The sequence below is a fragment of the Camelus bactrianus genome, chromosome 26 (genome assembly GCF_048773025.1).
Source record: "Camelus bactrianus isolate YW-2024 breed Bactrian camel chromosome 26, ASM4877302v1, whole genome shotgun sequence".
Classification (NCBI taxonomy): Eukaryota; Metazoa; Chordata; class Mammalia; order Artiodactyla; family Camelidae; genus Camelus; species Camelus bactrianus.
The window spans coordinates 25,140,209-25,155,332 of record NC_133564.1 but is presented as its reverse complement, the minus strand read 5'-3'; the positions used below and the strand labels follow the sequence as shown (position 1 = coordinate 25,155,332).

At 36.6% G+C, this 15,124-nt stretch overlaps 1 protein-coding gene across 1 annotated transcript in view; it reads left to right on the top strand.

The window, feature by feature from the left end:
• The window catches only part of PURG (purine rich element binding protein G), a 33,551-nt gene extending 26,374 nt beyond the window's left edge, over nt 1-7,177 (top strand). Inside the window, 2 exon segments of the mRNA XM_074353612.1 lie at nt 6,255-6,288; nt 6,291-7,177. Coding sequence (XP_074209713.1) covers nt 6,255-6,288; nt 6,291-6,358 — 102 coding nt within the window. The 3' untranslated portion in view covers nt 6,359-7,177.
• The last annotated feature ends 7,947 nt before the right edge of the window (nt 7,178-15,124 follow it).

Here is a 15,124-nt window from a genome sequence, read left to right as displayed (position 1 = left end):
TTTCCATATAAGTAATGACGTCAGTTTAACATTCAAAGACCAAAGATATCTTTGGATGCGAAGTAAAGAATTATAAGCCTGATTTCCCAGTGAGTACATGAAGCTTGAAGGGTTTGAAAAGTCCAAGCTTAGCAGAAATTAAAGCTGATAATAAATCATTTTTCCTCTGCCCATGTATCTATGATTCCGACTAATAAAAATTAGATTTTTGCTTCTTAATTTTGGAATGAATAATGTTTTTACTTCTCAAATGTTCTAATTAATAGTGCTGTTTTTATTAACATGTTCAACAGTTTAGAGATTCAAGCTTCATAGTGTTACCATTTGTTTTTCTACTGGTGTGATTTAAAACCGTAACTCCGATTTTCACAAGAAATAATTTCACCTTCCTCTCTTTGAAATTGGAAATGAGGTCATGAATTGTACTTAATTGGCAAGACTTTCTCTTTAGAGGACACGTTCATGTAAAGTAGCGGGAGTAGGAGCAAGCTCCTAGCTACTAATTTTGCTGACAATATAAAGTATTATAATATCCACACTATACTGACATAATTTAAGTAGATTTATTCAGGATTTAAAAGGCTTTACACGGTGTTGTTTCAAAAGAGGGCATAATGACGGTTTAAAGAAGACTTTTAATACAGTTGTTCAAGAGTTCCAGAATATAAAACTCTACAAGGTTATTCTTTTCCTTAAAAAATATTTCTTTAATAAATGTATTTGAGCTTTAAAAAAAATGTATAATTTGATTACCATCATATCAGAGGAGGAACCAGATAGCACAAATTAGAGTTTTAGAGCTGGAAAAGCTTTGACATCCTCTAATTTAACCTCACCATTCTCCTAGCCCACTAAAATCTCTATCTTCTCAACTTTCCTGCGCTTATTTCCGAAAAAACTGAAGAACCCCTGGTCCCCAGTTCTTTTTGCCTTATCTGTGTAACTGTCTTTTCACTCCCTTCTAATATTCTCCATACTTGCCCTAAGGACTGCAGCTGTGAGGATTATTTCCTTGATTCTTTATGCCTGAATTAGCTTTAGAAGAGACTAGTCTATTGTATGCAGAAGCACAGCTTTTCACTTAAATACTTAGCAAAAAGCGAGGTGATTAACTCAAAGTTTTAGGAGGAGTTGTAGTCACAGCCAGTCATTGACACTCTGGAGGGCATATACCATGTGGACTTTGCCATCATGATTTAAGAGTGAGCAATTCTATCCTGTCATTTAAGATAAGTCATACTACCTACCCTCTTGTAGTAGAGATGCAAGAGTGGGCAAGCACAGCTTTTAGCTGCGGGATGGGGGCATGCGGGGGCAGTATGTGGAGGTTCTTTGCTCTGTTTTTTCAATCTCATTTCTCCTTCGTTACATGAACAAATATTTATTTTGCATACAGCATGAACTAGACACTCTGCTAGGTATGGCTATACAGCAGACACGAGCCAGTCTTTGGCCCCAGAGATACAGAGCATAGGGCCACGCGGGATTACTGCCTTCAGGTGGGAGACAGTCACAGTGGGACGTGTGTTGTCCCACCACGGCTTGAGCCGTGTTACCTTTGCCCTCCTCAGAGGGATACAATGAGAAATGACTATTATAACAAAGTATGGTGCATTTGGAAATGAAAAGTGCTGTAAAAGAGCTGAAAAATAGAAAACAGAATTGAATTATATGGTCGGACTGGTTCTGGTAGGAATAATCAGTACATATGTCAACACTGTAGGACTGCTATCAAGGAAGAGCTAAATGAGGTAAATACAACTGCCCAACTTTTGCAAAATCAAGGAAAAAAAATCTGTGTGTATTAGCAAGAGAAATTGTGAAATCGTATTATTTGGGGTATTACATAAGCTAAATATAGTTGGAAAATCACATTTCGTATGGAGTTTCCACACATCTACAGCTTCTATTAAGACTATTTGCATTTCAATGTTTATTTGAAGTATTACTCTAAAATTTTTAATGTTACCACTACCCAAAACTATATATAGCTTACCAGCAAGAGATTAAATTCTCATACTCAGAAACTACAGGAAGGTTCTTTAAATTATATAGGTGGATATTGAGCCTTTCTGTGACTCACCTGTCGCATGTTGAGTTTGGGGGGAGTTGTCATCAGTGATTTATCAGGCCTGATCCTTCCTGATTTTACTTCTATGTTTTCAGAGTTTGCTACTTCTGTCAGAGGGCCAGGATATTAATTCCTATCCCATTCTACAGCCTCAGAAGAATTTATAAAATTGGGCATTTCTTTCATCTGCTTTTATGTAGTCATTTTTACACCCAAGATGAAGATTCTCAAACTGTAGAAAAAAAGGTCCTTTTTCGATAGTCATTTAATGTTCCATGACTAGGAACTAATCCTAATTTTAACATTACTTCTTTTATATTTTCACCAGCATTTTTCACCCTAATTAAATGAGACACTACAGCACAGTGTTTAGCCTGAGGCATAACAAAAGACAGGTGAGCTATCATTGAGAATCATGGTTTTACTTTCTCTGTCTGAACAGTAAAATGTTTTGTTTGCTTTGGTCTCCGTTTATAATGAGGTGACTCCCTAGTTTAACTTCATCACACTCAAACAACAAAACTATTAAAAATATAACCTGACGTGCATGCCATTTATTTTTAAATATAAAGTAATATGATTATTACATGGTAAGGGGATTTTTTTTTATTGTCTTCCCCTGATTTACCAAATTTAATAATATGGAGAACTTCTGCCACAGTTGCTTATTATTTTATTTATTCCATATGTTGATGCTTTGGTCACTAATGTCCTTTTGCCCTCATTATAGTACCTCTATCCATTTCTACTTAGCATTTCTACTTAGAATAAAAAGATAGAAGCATGAGAATTAATAACCCATGCATCAAACATTTTGCTGTGCTTAATACGAACAAACAATTAAGGCTAGAAACCTTAGTGTTTAATACTGTCTTCAAAACTCGGTTATTACATATATTGTTACTTCAGTGACTGAAGAGAGTTAAGTATATAATGTAGTCAGATAAACACAGGTTAACTATGTTTTTTAAAAAAGCATATGATGTCTGTGCATTGCATGGCAGGGTGTTACTAAAATTTGCCTAAATCAACTTTCATGATGTTTTCAGATTTTATGGGAATGCTTTAACTATACTTGGATTTGAATCTTCATAACGACAAAGGTTCTTAATAGTTATTTTTTTAAGACACTACACTGTTTTTAGAAAGTTATCATTCATCTTCCTGCTTAGATTTGTGCTAAGTTTGTGAAACTGTATTATACTATTTAAAAAAAAGGTAAAACTTTATATACTTAGATTTTGAAAAGTAGCATCGTGTACATTTAAAAAAATTGGGGGTAACTTGTGGCACTTTGGTAAAGGAATGTGCAATGATAAAAGTTTATGCCGTTTTAATTGTTTTTCAATTAACAGGAATAATTCTTACCAGGCTTTAGATTCAAAACCAAACCCAATTTTAAGACTAGCACTTTTTTCCTACTGGTAGTTCCTGTTTTTCTAATTATATATAGAATATTTAACTTAAACCATTCTTTGCAGTGAGTTGTACTTTTCCTTCTCCATCCTAATCTCCAAAGCCTTTAATTTAAGGAATGTTTTAAATTAATCCAGTGGCAATTACAAAAGCATTTTAGATATTATGGCAATTTAATCTGACTTCAGTAATTTGCTGATAAAAATGAATTCCTTAAAAAGAATATTTAAACATTTTCATTGGTTTTCATTGATTATAACCAATTGAGTAGTTGATGTCCATATAGTCATCATTTATCTTAAAACCTGGAGCTGCCAGATTTTAAGTACACAGCTGTGCTTAAACACCCCCATATTCTCCAAAAAGAAATGAGAAAAAGAAATAGAATTCTGTATGATTAAGGCTATTGTATATATTTCTATTAGGTTATCAGTATTTTACTGTGATACATCCATGAGTATTAGAAGCAAAATAAAAGCAAATATAAATGCTTTAACATTAGATGTTGGCATCAATACAGATTATGCATAAACTATTGCAATAAAAATATTAATTGTGCCTGTATTTGAAGACTTTATCTTAGATTTTTCTGTGGCCCTTTTCATTTAAGGCTGCACGATCATTTTAAATGTAAAAACAATAGACTATATGAATGAATGAAATGATGGCCTGTTTTCCATGGATTAAATATTCTGTTGAATTGGGGTGGGCAGGCATTGGCTGTTGTATATTATGACAAAACTAGATTATTCACAAGCAAATGTGAGTCTTATGTACAAATCACAGCATTTATAAATTATACATCTTTCCCTTTCCTCACAAGGTGAATTCGCAAGTTGAATTTTATCATTTTAAGCTACTAATTATTAGAAGTTACCCACAATGGATCAAAAGATTAAATTAAATAAGGACTACGAAAGAATGGTAATTAATAGCATAACCCCATATACTATCAAAGTTCTGATAACAATAAGTTTCTTATAAAGCCTTAAAATATTTTAGTGAAAAATTAATTACCTGGAAATGAAGGCACTTTATTACCTTGAACTAGCTATTTGTCTGTATAGAACTTGTCTAAAATCCCATAAACTATTCTTTATCCTTTTGTAAATTTATCCTACTTATGTGTTTTTCTAAAGCTTCTTATAATAAAATGTAAAAATTTAAACTATTTTAACTGAACAGAAAATTGCATTACATAATATAACCAATGAACAATACAGAAAAAAAAAAAAAAACTCAAGCGTAACAGAAGTGTGTGATCATGGCAAAACCGTTAGTCTAAGTTAGTCTACAATCATTTAAGGTTAAAATGTTGTAAAATTTGAAGGCTTTTTCATTGAACAATTTTTAAACAGCTTTTATTTTTTAAATCTTAGTTTTAATTGATACTGCCTTGTTTTCAAGTGTTGATCAAAAGATAAGAGCAATCAGAACTATTAAGCCAGCCTGTCATTACTCAATTTTGGCTTAGTTGAGTCTTAATGTAACCCCAAAACTTTAAGAAATCAGTGTTGCTTCTTCTATGCTCACGCCAGCCTTGCCTGGCAAATTATCAGATTTAAATCAGTTATGTGGATGTGCTGCTGTGCAGAGCTGTTTCCTCTTCAGAAAATCAGTAGTTGGTTTAGACAATGGATTTGGCTCAGCAGAAAAAGCATAGGATAATTTTTTTCAAAAGATAAATTTTTTCTCAAGTTAACCCTTACATCTTTCTGACCTTTATGAGGATAGGCTAACTTGTATCCAAAAACGTGTTTCAACGGAAGAATATTTCAAAGCAAACAAACTTGGCTTTCTTTTTTGTTTGGGGGCAGTTCACCTAAGGAAAAAAACCATTTTTCTATAATTTTACTTCTTTTTAATCCTTTCTAGCAGCCATTTTCCTATCACTAATCTTAAATGTTTTATCGAATGTAAACGCTGCTTCGCAGATGCTGACATCATTACATGGTACAGAAAGAAGTCAAGTTTACTAGACATTTGCTCTTACCAAGGAGAGACTAAAGATAAATTCCATGTCAGTTCTTTGGTTTATTTCTTTGTTTCCTTTTTTTAAATAAGATATATTAGCCCAAAGGTGTGTTAATGTCCTGGCATGAACAATCTTAAATGTAGATCTATTGAGTATTTTGTGATGCTGAGTAACAGACTTTTCTCAAATCTCTGTGATGCTAAATATTTTCCTTAGAAGGTTTTTCTTTAATGTTAGATTGTTGTTCTAAAAGATGTTGGTCCTAGTGGGATTTTTAAAAACTGGGAAAAAAAATAAACGCATGTATTACAAGTATAGAAATGGTGAATTGTAAACTTACCGTATAATACCGATTCTATTTTCAAAAATGTTTTTGCTGTTAAATATATACAACATAAAAATTGCTGCCGTACTGTAATTGAGTACTTTTTCTTAAATGACCCTGTTATCACTATTCCAGAATTAGAAGTTGGGCAGATGTATGATTGATTCATGTGTCTGCATAGATACTTCAAGGTATATTCTTCTCTTGGCAAGTAAAAATATTTTTTCCTTGGCATCAATGCATTGAGATCTGAATATACCTGTATCTACTCCTACTGCACAGTTTTTATACAGTATCTTCAAATATGCCAAAATTGGCCTAGACACGACTTAAAATTGAGGGTTTGTTACATGCTTTCTAACAGAAAGGTTTTCAATGATATTCATTATGGGTTTGTACTGTGAAAATAGTGAAATTCCCTTTAAAATTTCATATATGCTAAATTTAAATTAATATTTTTTCTTTAGCTCACAAATTACCCTAAATCCAGAGAGAATACCAACCCTTTCACTGTTGTCAAATCCAGCATAAGGAACAGCCCTATGACACCACAAAAACAGTTGAGGAATAACTCTTATGTTACACTTCAGAATAAAGGCATTCGGTGAAAGAAATGAACCCAAGTTCATCGTGAATTCGAGGCTTCTGTACTTGACATTCCTCCACGGAAGGGAAGACAAAGTGTCAACACCATTGGCATCATTTTCAAACTTAAGTGGAATACCTTCCACCACACTGGAGTACTTCTTGACTCTGTCAGGTTTTTTGTTTTGTTTTGTTTTGTTTTTGTTTTTGTTTTTGTTTTTGTTTTTGTTTTTGTTTTTAATTCATCAAGCCTGTCGTTTTCAAAAAAAAATTTGTCAGCATTGAGGTAGAGAGACATAGCTTTGAAAATGCTTTCTTAAGAGATCATGTAACTCTATAACTCTGAATTTAAAAATTGAGGAGGAGGGAACATTTCAACCCGCTGCCTCTTACAAGAAACCTGTTTTTAAATCTGTAACTGCTTTAGTGTTAACAGGGTACAAATTGTTTTTTGTCCTGTATTGTACTTAAAAGTTTCTCATTGATTGGTGATTGTATTGTACTGTATGAAAACAAGTCATAAATTGCCTTGTATTGTTTATAATAGACCATACCACGTACTACTTCAGTTTCCATGTTCCAAATTTTTCAGTGATGCATGTTAACAGTTAGGTCCTAAAATTCTGTGGTGCTAATTCTTCCATATCCAATGGTGCTTTTGTGGATGCTAACTGCACACATGCTGAACAAAGCTTGAAGTTTAAAACTTTCCTCCCTTCCTCTGTTTATATGAAGTACAATAAAATAACTTGAATTTGTCTCAAAGTATCACTGACAATCTAATAAACTGGTTTATTATGTGTGATTAGTTTGTATTCTCAATTATTTTTTCAGAAAGCAGGTTAGTACTTCTGGGCCCTCATGTCAACCAAAAGTCGGTCTTACCAAATGTGTTTATTTTGCTTTTTTTTCATTTGTGCCCCCAAATTTATGGTATCTTTAGGAATTTAATCCATTTGGCCCCTCTTCTAAAGTCAAGTTTAGATCAGATCTATAAAAACTAGACCTAACAGATCTGGAAATGTCAGTTGAGAAGAACAAAATCTTCCTGAGTGCCTATTTTAATACTTTACTAATAAAGTTTTATCATCTATTTGCTGTCATCTGGTTCATGAGACAACATTTGCATGGAAGCAAGTATGCCTTCACGACTTTTACTGCAACGCAAATGACACTGAAAAGGCCATTCCTCTATGCTGATATTTAAAGTCTCTCTCTATGCATCTATGAAAATAAGGACAAAACATCAAATTGGAACTTTCTAAAACAAGCTGATATCATGTGCCAGAATGGCATAATAGATAACCCCATGCAGTGGTTTCACTGGATTTTTAATGTTGCATTTGCACTAAGAATCACAGCATTAGGACAAATGAAGTTGCTCCTCTGTCTTCATGAGGGCAGAGGGCTGTTTCTTCTAAACCAGAGATAAACTCAGTATGAAGACAGGGTGCAAATTTGCACACTGACTTCGGCATTTTTCCTAAGCCATGGGTAACCTTAAATTTAAAAAGAGAAGATCAAGATAAATCTATAAATCTCATCAAGCAACCATCATTGATCTCAAAAAGAAGGTGATCAAACCTGTTAATCTAATCGAATGGGTTCACGACTGAAATGACATCCCCACACTCCGATGGCTCTTTATCCTATAAAGAGTGTAAGCTACAGTAATTTTGCCTCAAATAGTTATTAAGTTGTGTCTAACTTCTAACATCAGAAAATGAAGTTTGGAGAACAGAGCCCTTGTGAGCACTGGGTTTGCATTTCCATGACTGTCTTGAACAAGTGCAGCATTTACTAAATCACAACCTCTCCCCAAAGATATTCCTATTATATATTTTTGTAACTACTTTTACAGGATTCCATCTTGTGAAAACTGGCAATTAATAAATATGCTACAAAATAATTCCAGGTTTTTGTTAATCAAAAAGAGAAAAATTAGGTAGATCTATGAAAGTTTTAGAGTATCTTTATTTCTGTAGCAATATTTTGCCTGTTAATTGAAAGAGTTATTTCTAATTTTGTGAAAGGGCAAGAGAATAAATTGCTTTTAGAAAAAAAATCTTTTTAATCTACATGGAATGATGTCGAATTTTTATCCCCATGGTCCACCAGATTTGTAAATTATGGTTCACCATAGTTTGTCCCCCTTAAACAATTATTGTCACAAAAATTTTATCATTTTTTAGTATGAAATTATTTTTAAAAGTTATCTGCCTTATATAACCAGAAAGTAATACAATGACTACACTTTGTAAGTTTGTGTGTTTATGAAAATAATGTCGCCTATTCCTTACTGAGCGAAACCAGCATTGAAGTTTTTTCAAAGGTACAAAATTATATTTGCCTTTATAGTTTTATCAGCCTGATTTTGGTAAGTTGCTTTTTCTGTTTCTTAAACAATAATTTCTCTTGGAGATCTTAAGTTCAAGTGTCATTTGTAAATTCTTAAATGAAAACACTTTCAGTAAAGGTCTAGGTGGTTTCCACTGAGGAACATCTTTTGAGCTAAATTTCATGTACACTAAAAGCTTAACCTTATTCATCTTAGGGAACTAGTTTTTCTCATAAGGAATTGCTTTGAGTTTGAAAATGGCCAATGGTAATAATATTGACATTCTTTTTTTTAAAAAGCGCCAATCTATATACAACCTAAGTTATGTCAGATTTGTCGTCACGCATTCTTTTCAGAACTATTCAGGTAGGTGCATACTACTTAAGGTGAGTTCACACTTAAAGTCACTTTTCTTACTCCCCATCCCCCCATTTTATCCTTGGGGAAGTGAAAAGTTATTATTCTAGAAAATAACCAAAAAGTAATATACTTTAATGCAAAAACAAATGAGTCATAGTTCATAAGACTGAATAAACTTTAAAACACAGTCAGCACAGCACTACATATGTTCTCCCAAAATGATCTCTCATATTCCACTGTGAGTGGTAACTAAAGCTTACGCTTTTTGCGAAGCGTAATGTTTACCAGTGTAAAAAATTTAATAAAAGATTGGCTCATGAAGATAAAAAGGACTCTCAGTGAAAGGGTTGATCCTCAGTTTTGTGTGTTTAAAAACTCAGTTTTGTTAGTTCATTCTGGGTAAATACACAAGAGATTCCTTTTAAACAAAGTCGTAAAGAAAACACCTTGCGCATCAGCTACCCAATGGAGAAAACAATTAATTTACAACAAAAAATAGTGTTACCCCTATGCAGTGGGATTGAAAGGAAACTGCATAAGAGGTGGACTTCAAATTTAGCTTTTATACTTTTAAAACTCTTTAATGATAATCTTATATTATTTTTTATAATTTTAAAAATTATTCTTTAAAGGAAGGAAATAAATGCTAGATAGATTAGAATACCAGAATACTGGTTAGCAATTCTCTTTCTAGTAGGAAAAGCTACTTATAAAACCTAATAACAAAATGTTTCTTGGCAAGTATAAAATCAGATAGAGAGAAAATGAGTAATATCAATGAAAAGCTCCATGTTATGATGGGTTCCATGATACAAACCTGCCAAGGAAAGAGCTCACCAGAGCAGTCACCCCAAGTCAGAGAAGGAGATCACTAGCAAATCCTCATACTTTGAATCTTAGTGTGAAAATATTATTGCTTATATAATATAATGAAACACACAGTATCACTTGAGGCCCCATTTTATAACTATCATTCATCATTAAGCATTCTCATTATTCATATAATATTCTGTAGTCATTATATATTATTGCATCATTATATCGTGTAAGCATTATATCATTATTATTAATGATGTCATTAATCACTCACTATCATTATGAATATCATTCATCATTAATAAAATTTCACATACAATACCCCTCTGACCATGACTGTTCTTGAAAGAGATTTGGGAACATCCCAATTCAGAAGTAGCTACTAATGAAAAGTCAAGACGCTCCTCCCTTACCCTCATGGCAGACCTTGCCAATAGACCATGGCATCTTTACAAGGGACCACAAACAGCCCTAGAATCTTTCTCAGTTCACCACTCTTGGCAGCCACTACCAGTTGACTAGACTTAGCATGCAAGATTGTCTTAGCTGCCGTTCGGCCACAGACGCCCACAGCCATCTCTCTGGGTCTTCCAAGAAGTAAATACCAAGATGGGAATATATGTGCAAAAGACTTACTAGAGGAAATGCCAGTGAAGGAAAATGGAGAAGGACCTGGCAGAGGAGCCATCAGACTGTGATGCAGTTCTATGTGAAGGAGAAGAAAGAGGAAACTAGGGGTGGAGGGAGTAGGGAATTTACTCCTTGGGGTGGAGGGAGTAGGGAATTTACTCCTTAGACATCAGCATAGTTCTAACAAAGTTTCAGCTAGGCCTGTGGGGAGTCCTTGAGCCAAAGTCCCCCTTCAGAGGAGGCCAGCATCTTTCAGGTCCCGGCCTGCTTAGTAAACCTGTCACAGTAAGTCATTGGCTGGGAGCAGCCTAGGGAGAGCCCAACCTCAGTGCAAATGTAATGCTAGATTTCAGAGCACGGCAGCTGGTCTGCGGTCCACATGCTCCCTGCAGTGGGACATCGAGAGACACATCTTCACGGTGATCATAGGCTCCTGTTCGCACAAGTCTCCATCTCCACTTAAATTGGAGGAGCACCCTCCCCATGGACACCACAAGCCTTTCTTCCTGAGAGAAGAACTCAGAAAAGGGAGATTAGTGGGGTTAAATATTGCGTCTGGTGCTGTATTTGATCCCAGGTTCACAACTGGATCTCCTCCTCTTCCTCCATCGTCCATTCTAAATAACCACCAGCCCTCAGCTTGGCAGGAATCAGTGGCTTACTTGGTGGCATGACGCAAACCTTCACTCCCATGGGGTCTGCTCTCTTGGTAATCAGGTCTTTCTCAGGCTGTGGTTGCTGCCCAGGTTCATGAGCAGATACAGTGGGGCAAGGAGGTACCAAAAGGTGGCCTGCGTGGATCATGTGGGATCCAAACACATTCCTGCCTCCCTCTCTGCCCCCATTGTTTCAAGAAGCACTACCTCCTCCTACTGATCAGGGTCAATTACCCCTGCTCGTATGGTGACTTGTCTTCTAACCTGCTGGTTCCTCAGCAGAAGGAATCCACAGTGCCCTGGCAGAAGCTGTAACCTGCAGTTATATGGAGTTCAATGCATCTTGGCCGTGTCCCTTGGCAAGAAAGTGTCCCTTTTGGAGACCAGAGCCTCCAACTCTTTAGAGCCCAGAGGTATGGGGACAAGGAGCACGAACTTCCCCAGTGGGTCACTGATAATGATGATAGAGACAGAATGACACCCCGAAATGTGCCACTTTGGCGTGTCGATTACTTTGAATTAGCGTTACTTAAGAAACAGCCAGTGCAAGAAGGACATTCTGATCCTCTTTCATCCCCTTAAAGCAGAAATAAATCTCTGACATGAAGTTACCCTCCCCATACTAGAGGTGCAGAAGGCATCCTTATCACCAGAGTATGGAATTCAAGGTCCTAAAGGCTGTATCAACAAATCTTGTTACTTCTTTGCTAATGTGCTACCCCCCAGTCTAGATCTTTTGTTTTGTCAATTCATCACAAATTGATTGTTTCCTTGTCTACTAAAAGATATTAAAAGCTGCCTGCTTTGGTCACTTCTCAGAGTCTCATATTTTTATGGACTCCCATATGTATGAAACTCAATGTGTTTTTCTCCCGTTAATCTGTCTTATGTCAATTGAATTATTAGACCAGCCAAAGAACCTTCAGGGGAAGAAGGGGAAAGTTCCCCCTCTACAGTTTTGACGCCCAGCATGGGACCCTGCACAGCCTGGACGTGGCTCGCTCTGGAGCTGCTGCCGCTAAGAGACCCTGGGACCTCTGACAGCGCCGGCAGAAGGTAGGAATTCTTACCATGTCCGTCTCCCGGATCCCTGCCTGCAGGATCTGCTGGAAGTGAGCACGTGAGAGTCCTTTTCTTCTTCTAAATTTAGATTAGCAGGAGAAAATTTAAGTGCCAGCTAGTTACTTGGGTGTAGCAATTCTGGTAGAGATTTGTTATGAGTACTCTGGCTTTCTGTGGATCCCTGTGCTCCCAGAGGTGGTCATTGCTTTCTTTGGTCTCTGTCTTTTGTGTCGTTTGTCATAAGGAGGAAAACCGTAGGGTAGAATATGGGCATAAGTCCTGTAAGTCTGTTTTTCAAGGTGGCCTGACCAGCTGATGAGTTCATAGTTCTCACCAGACCAGCATCTATTTAGACAAACTTTGCTGTGGGTCCCCTATGTAGAACCCAGAGGAGGTTTTCCTCTCATCTTGTTCTTTGTCCTGAGAGCTTGGCCTCACGAGCAGTGAGAATGTCCTCTCTGGTCTCAGCCAGCGGAATATGCAAGTACAGGCTTGCACTTGGTGGCCGGTCAGATAGACTGGGATTCTGAGACACAAAGGCAGAAGCAGCATTTTCTCTGTCTGACTGCGCCAGCTCTCCGGGGAACTTGTCACAAGGGCTCCCAGCCCGTAAGGGACCTTTGTCTTGTTGCTGGAAGAGCCCACTCCAGATGCACTTGCCCAGTGTCCCAGATGAGCAGCTTCGTGACTGGATGTGTCTCACATTCTCATGGGGGACCCACACACTGTCTGCACTACAGCTGTTTAACCACCTGTGACAACAGAGGTCTTTGATTTCACAGGCTGAGTCTGAGAATGAATCTTCTGCATTTTGTGAGGGCTACATCTCTTGCATTCTCCTTGGGCACAGCTCTTGTGTTTGTGGTTAAGCCATAAAAAGGCTTATTGGTTCGAATTACTATTGGGATTAATAGAAGATCCTACTCATCAATGGCCAGATGATGGCTCCTTTGAATAGGCTCTATTTGAAAGAAAAAAAAAATTTTTTAAAGAGCTCTCATCCTAAACAATTATTGATACTTATAGGAAGACCAAATTAAAAAGAAGACACAAGAGAATGTCAGCTCGCCTTAGGGACTCCCTTAACAAACTGAGAGAACAGGACCTAATTATTAGAACACAACAAAAATTAAAGTTGACATCCAAAAGAAATCCCCCTTCTTAAAATCCAGCACCATCTCTTTAGCAAATTCCCCAAATTCCTCCACCTTCCCCAGAAAACCCCTTAAACACACAGCTGCCCGTTTTAATCTTCCTTTCTCTACAAGATTTACAGACAGCACTCCAGCCTGGTCTCTATGCCCAGGGCATACAGGTTACTCATGTAAATGCCCAAAGCCAGGAAGGAATTTAGCAAAAGTGCCCAGGAAAGTCAGGAAGGCTTTTTTTTTTTTTTTTTTTTTTTTTTTTTTGCTGTCTTTTACAACTCCTCTCACTTTCCGAGGTTCTAAATCAGGCTCTCCCAGCATCAGGCCTTCCTATGCAATATCCTTTGCAGGTGTATCCTGGACCCCCCACCAAAAGAACTTCTGTAGCCTGGACAATAACAGACCTTTTAAATGGTAAAGCCCTTTTACCTCCACTTTCAGAAGATCCTACCAAATTTAGAGGAATTAGAAAGATTAGTGGCCATTCAAAGGCTCTTTCACGGAGGCGACAGGTGATCTCCCAGGCTCTCCTACAAATTATCAGGAAATGCATCAGCTGGAGGCCGCGGTTCAGGGGCTAATAGAAGCCTAATAGAGGCTTCCCCTCCTAAGGTGCATTGGTCTAAGGTTGAACTGTGCACTCAGAAAGAACATCCAAAGGCCTTTGTTGAATGCTTTAGACAGACTTTTCAAAGGCGTACTGCACTAAACCGTGAAGCTCCAGAACACAGAAATCTTTCCATTTCTGCTTTAGTAGGAAATTTTCTCCCTGAAGGAAAAAAGCAAATTCAAAATAGTGTGTTTGGTGGGCTAATCAGACTGTTACCGTTATAATGGAAGCAGCTACCCAATTGTTTGATGACAGCTGGTAGGAATGCAAGAGAAAAAAGAAGTTCAACTCAAAAATCCTTGATTTAAACTTGAATCTTTAGAGAAACAAAAGCCCAGCTCTGAGAGCAACTTGAAGTCCACTCAGGCCCTTTCTTATTTGCCGTCAGACAATTGCAGGTATTGTTTGAAAAAAAAAAAAATCAGGACATTGGAAGTACAATTGGCCCGCACATAAGAAAAAGAAGGAAAATTTTAAATAGTGATTACCCTAAACTTTTGATGATAGACAAATATACTCCAAAACTCCCAGGAAAAAAACTTACATTCTTTCTCTGTCCATTGACGATCTACATCTTACCATGTCTTTGAATTGTAAATACCCCAGGAGAGAACTAAAATATTGTCCACAAATGCCTGAGACTGAAAGGGTGGGGTGGGGGGGGGGCGGTGGAGAGGCTTTTAAAACATAAACTGTTCTAAAAGCTCTCTTGCCCAAACTCTAGTACAATCTCCATAAGACCTGTCAAAATACAGATCTTAAAAGTCTTCTCCACAAATGGTAAAACGCTTTAGTCACCTGAGTGGGTAAACTTACTCCAACTGTTATTTATAAATGAGTGAGTTTTACTTTGTCGTACCTGATTCATAGCTAAAATTTTAGAACGAAAACTATCAGGGCTCCGTGTCTGTCTTTGTGTTCATGTATGTCTATGGATGTATGTTTTTCTTTTATATAGATATGGATAGATATAAATATCTCATATATCTATATATCTCATGTGTATGATATTTTTCTACCTCCAAATGGTATTGCCAAAATTAATTTGTAAAGAGCTCCATTTAACTGGCTTAAAGACAAACAGGCACTATATAAATTAAGCATATTTTCAGAAGTATAAAAACTAACCCAA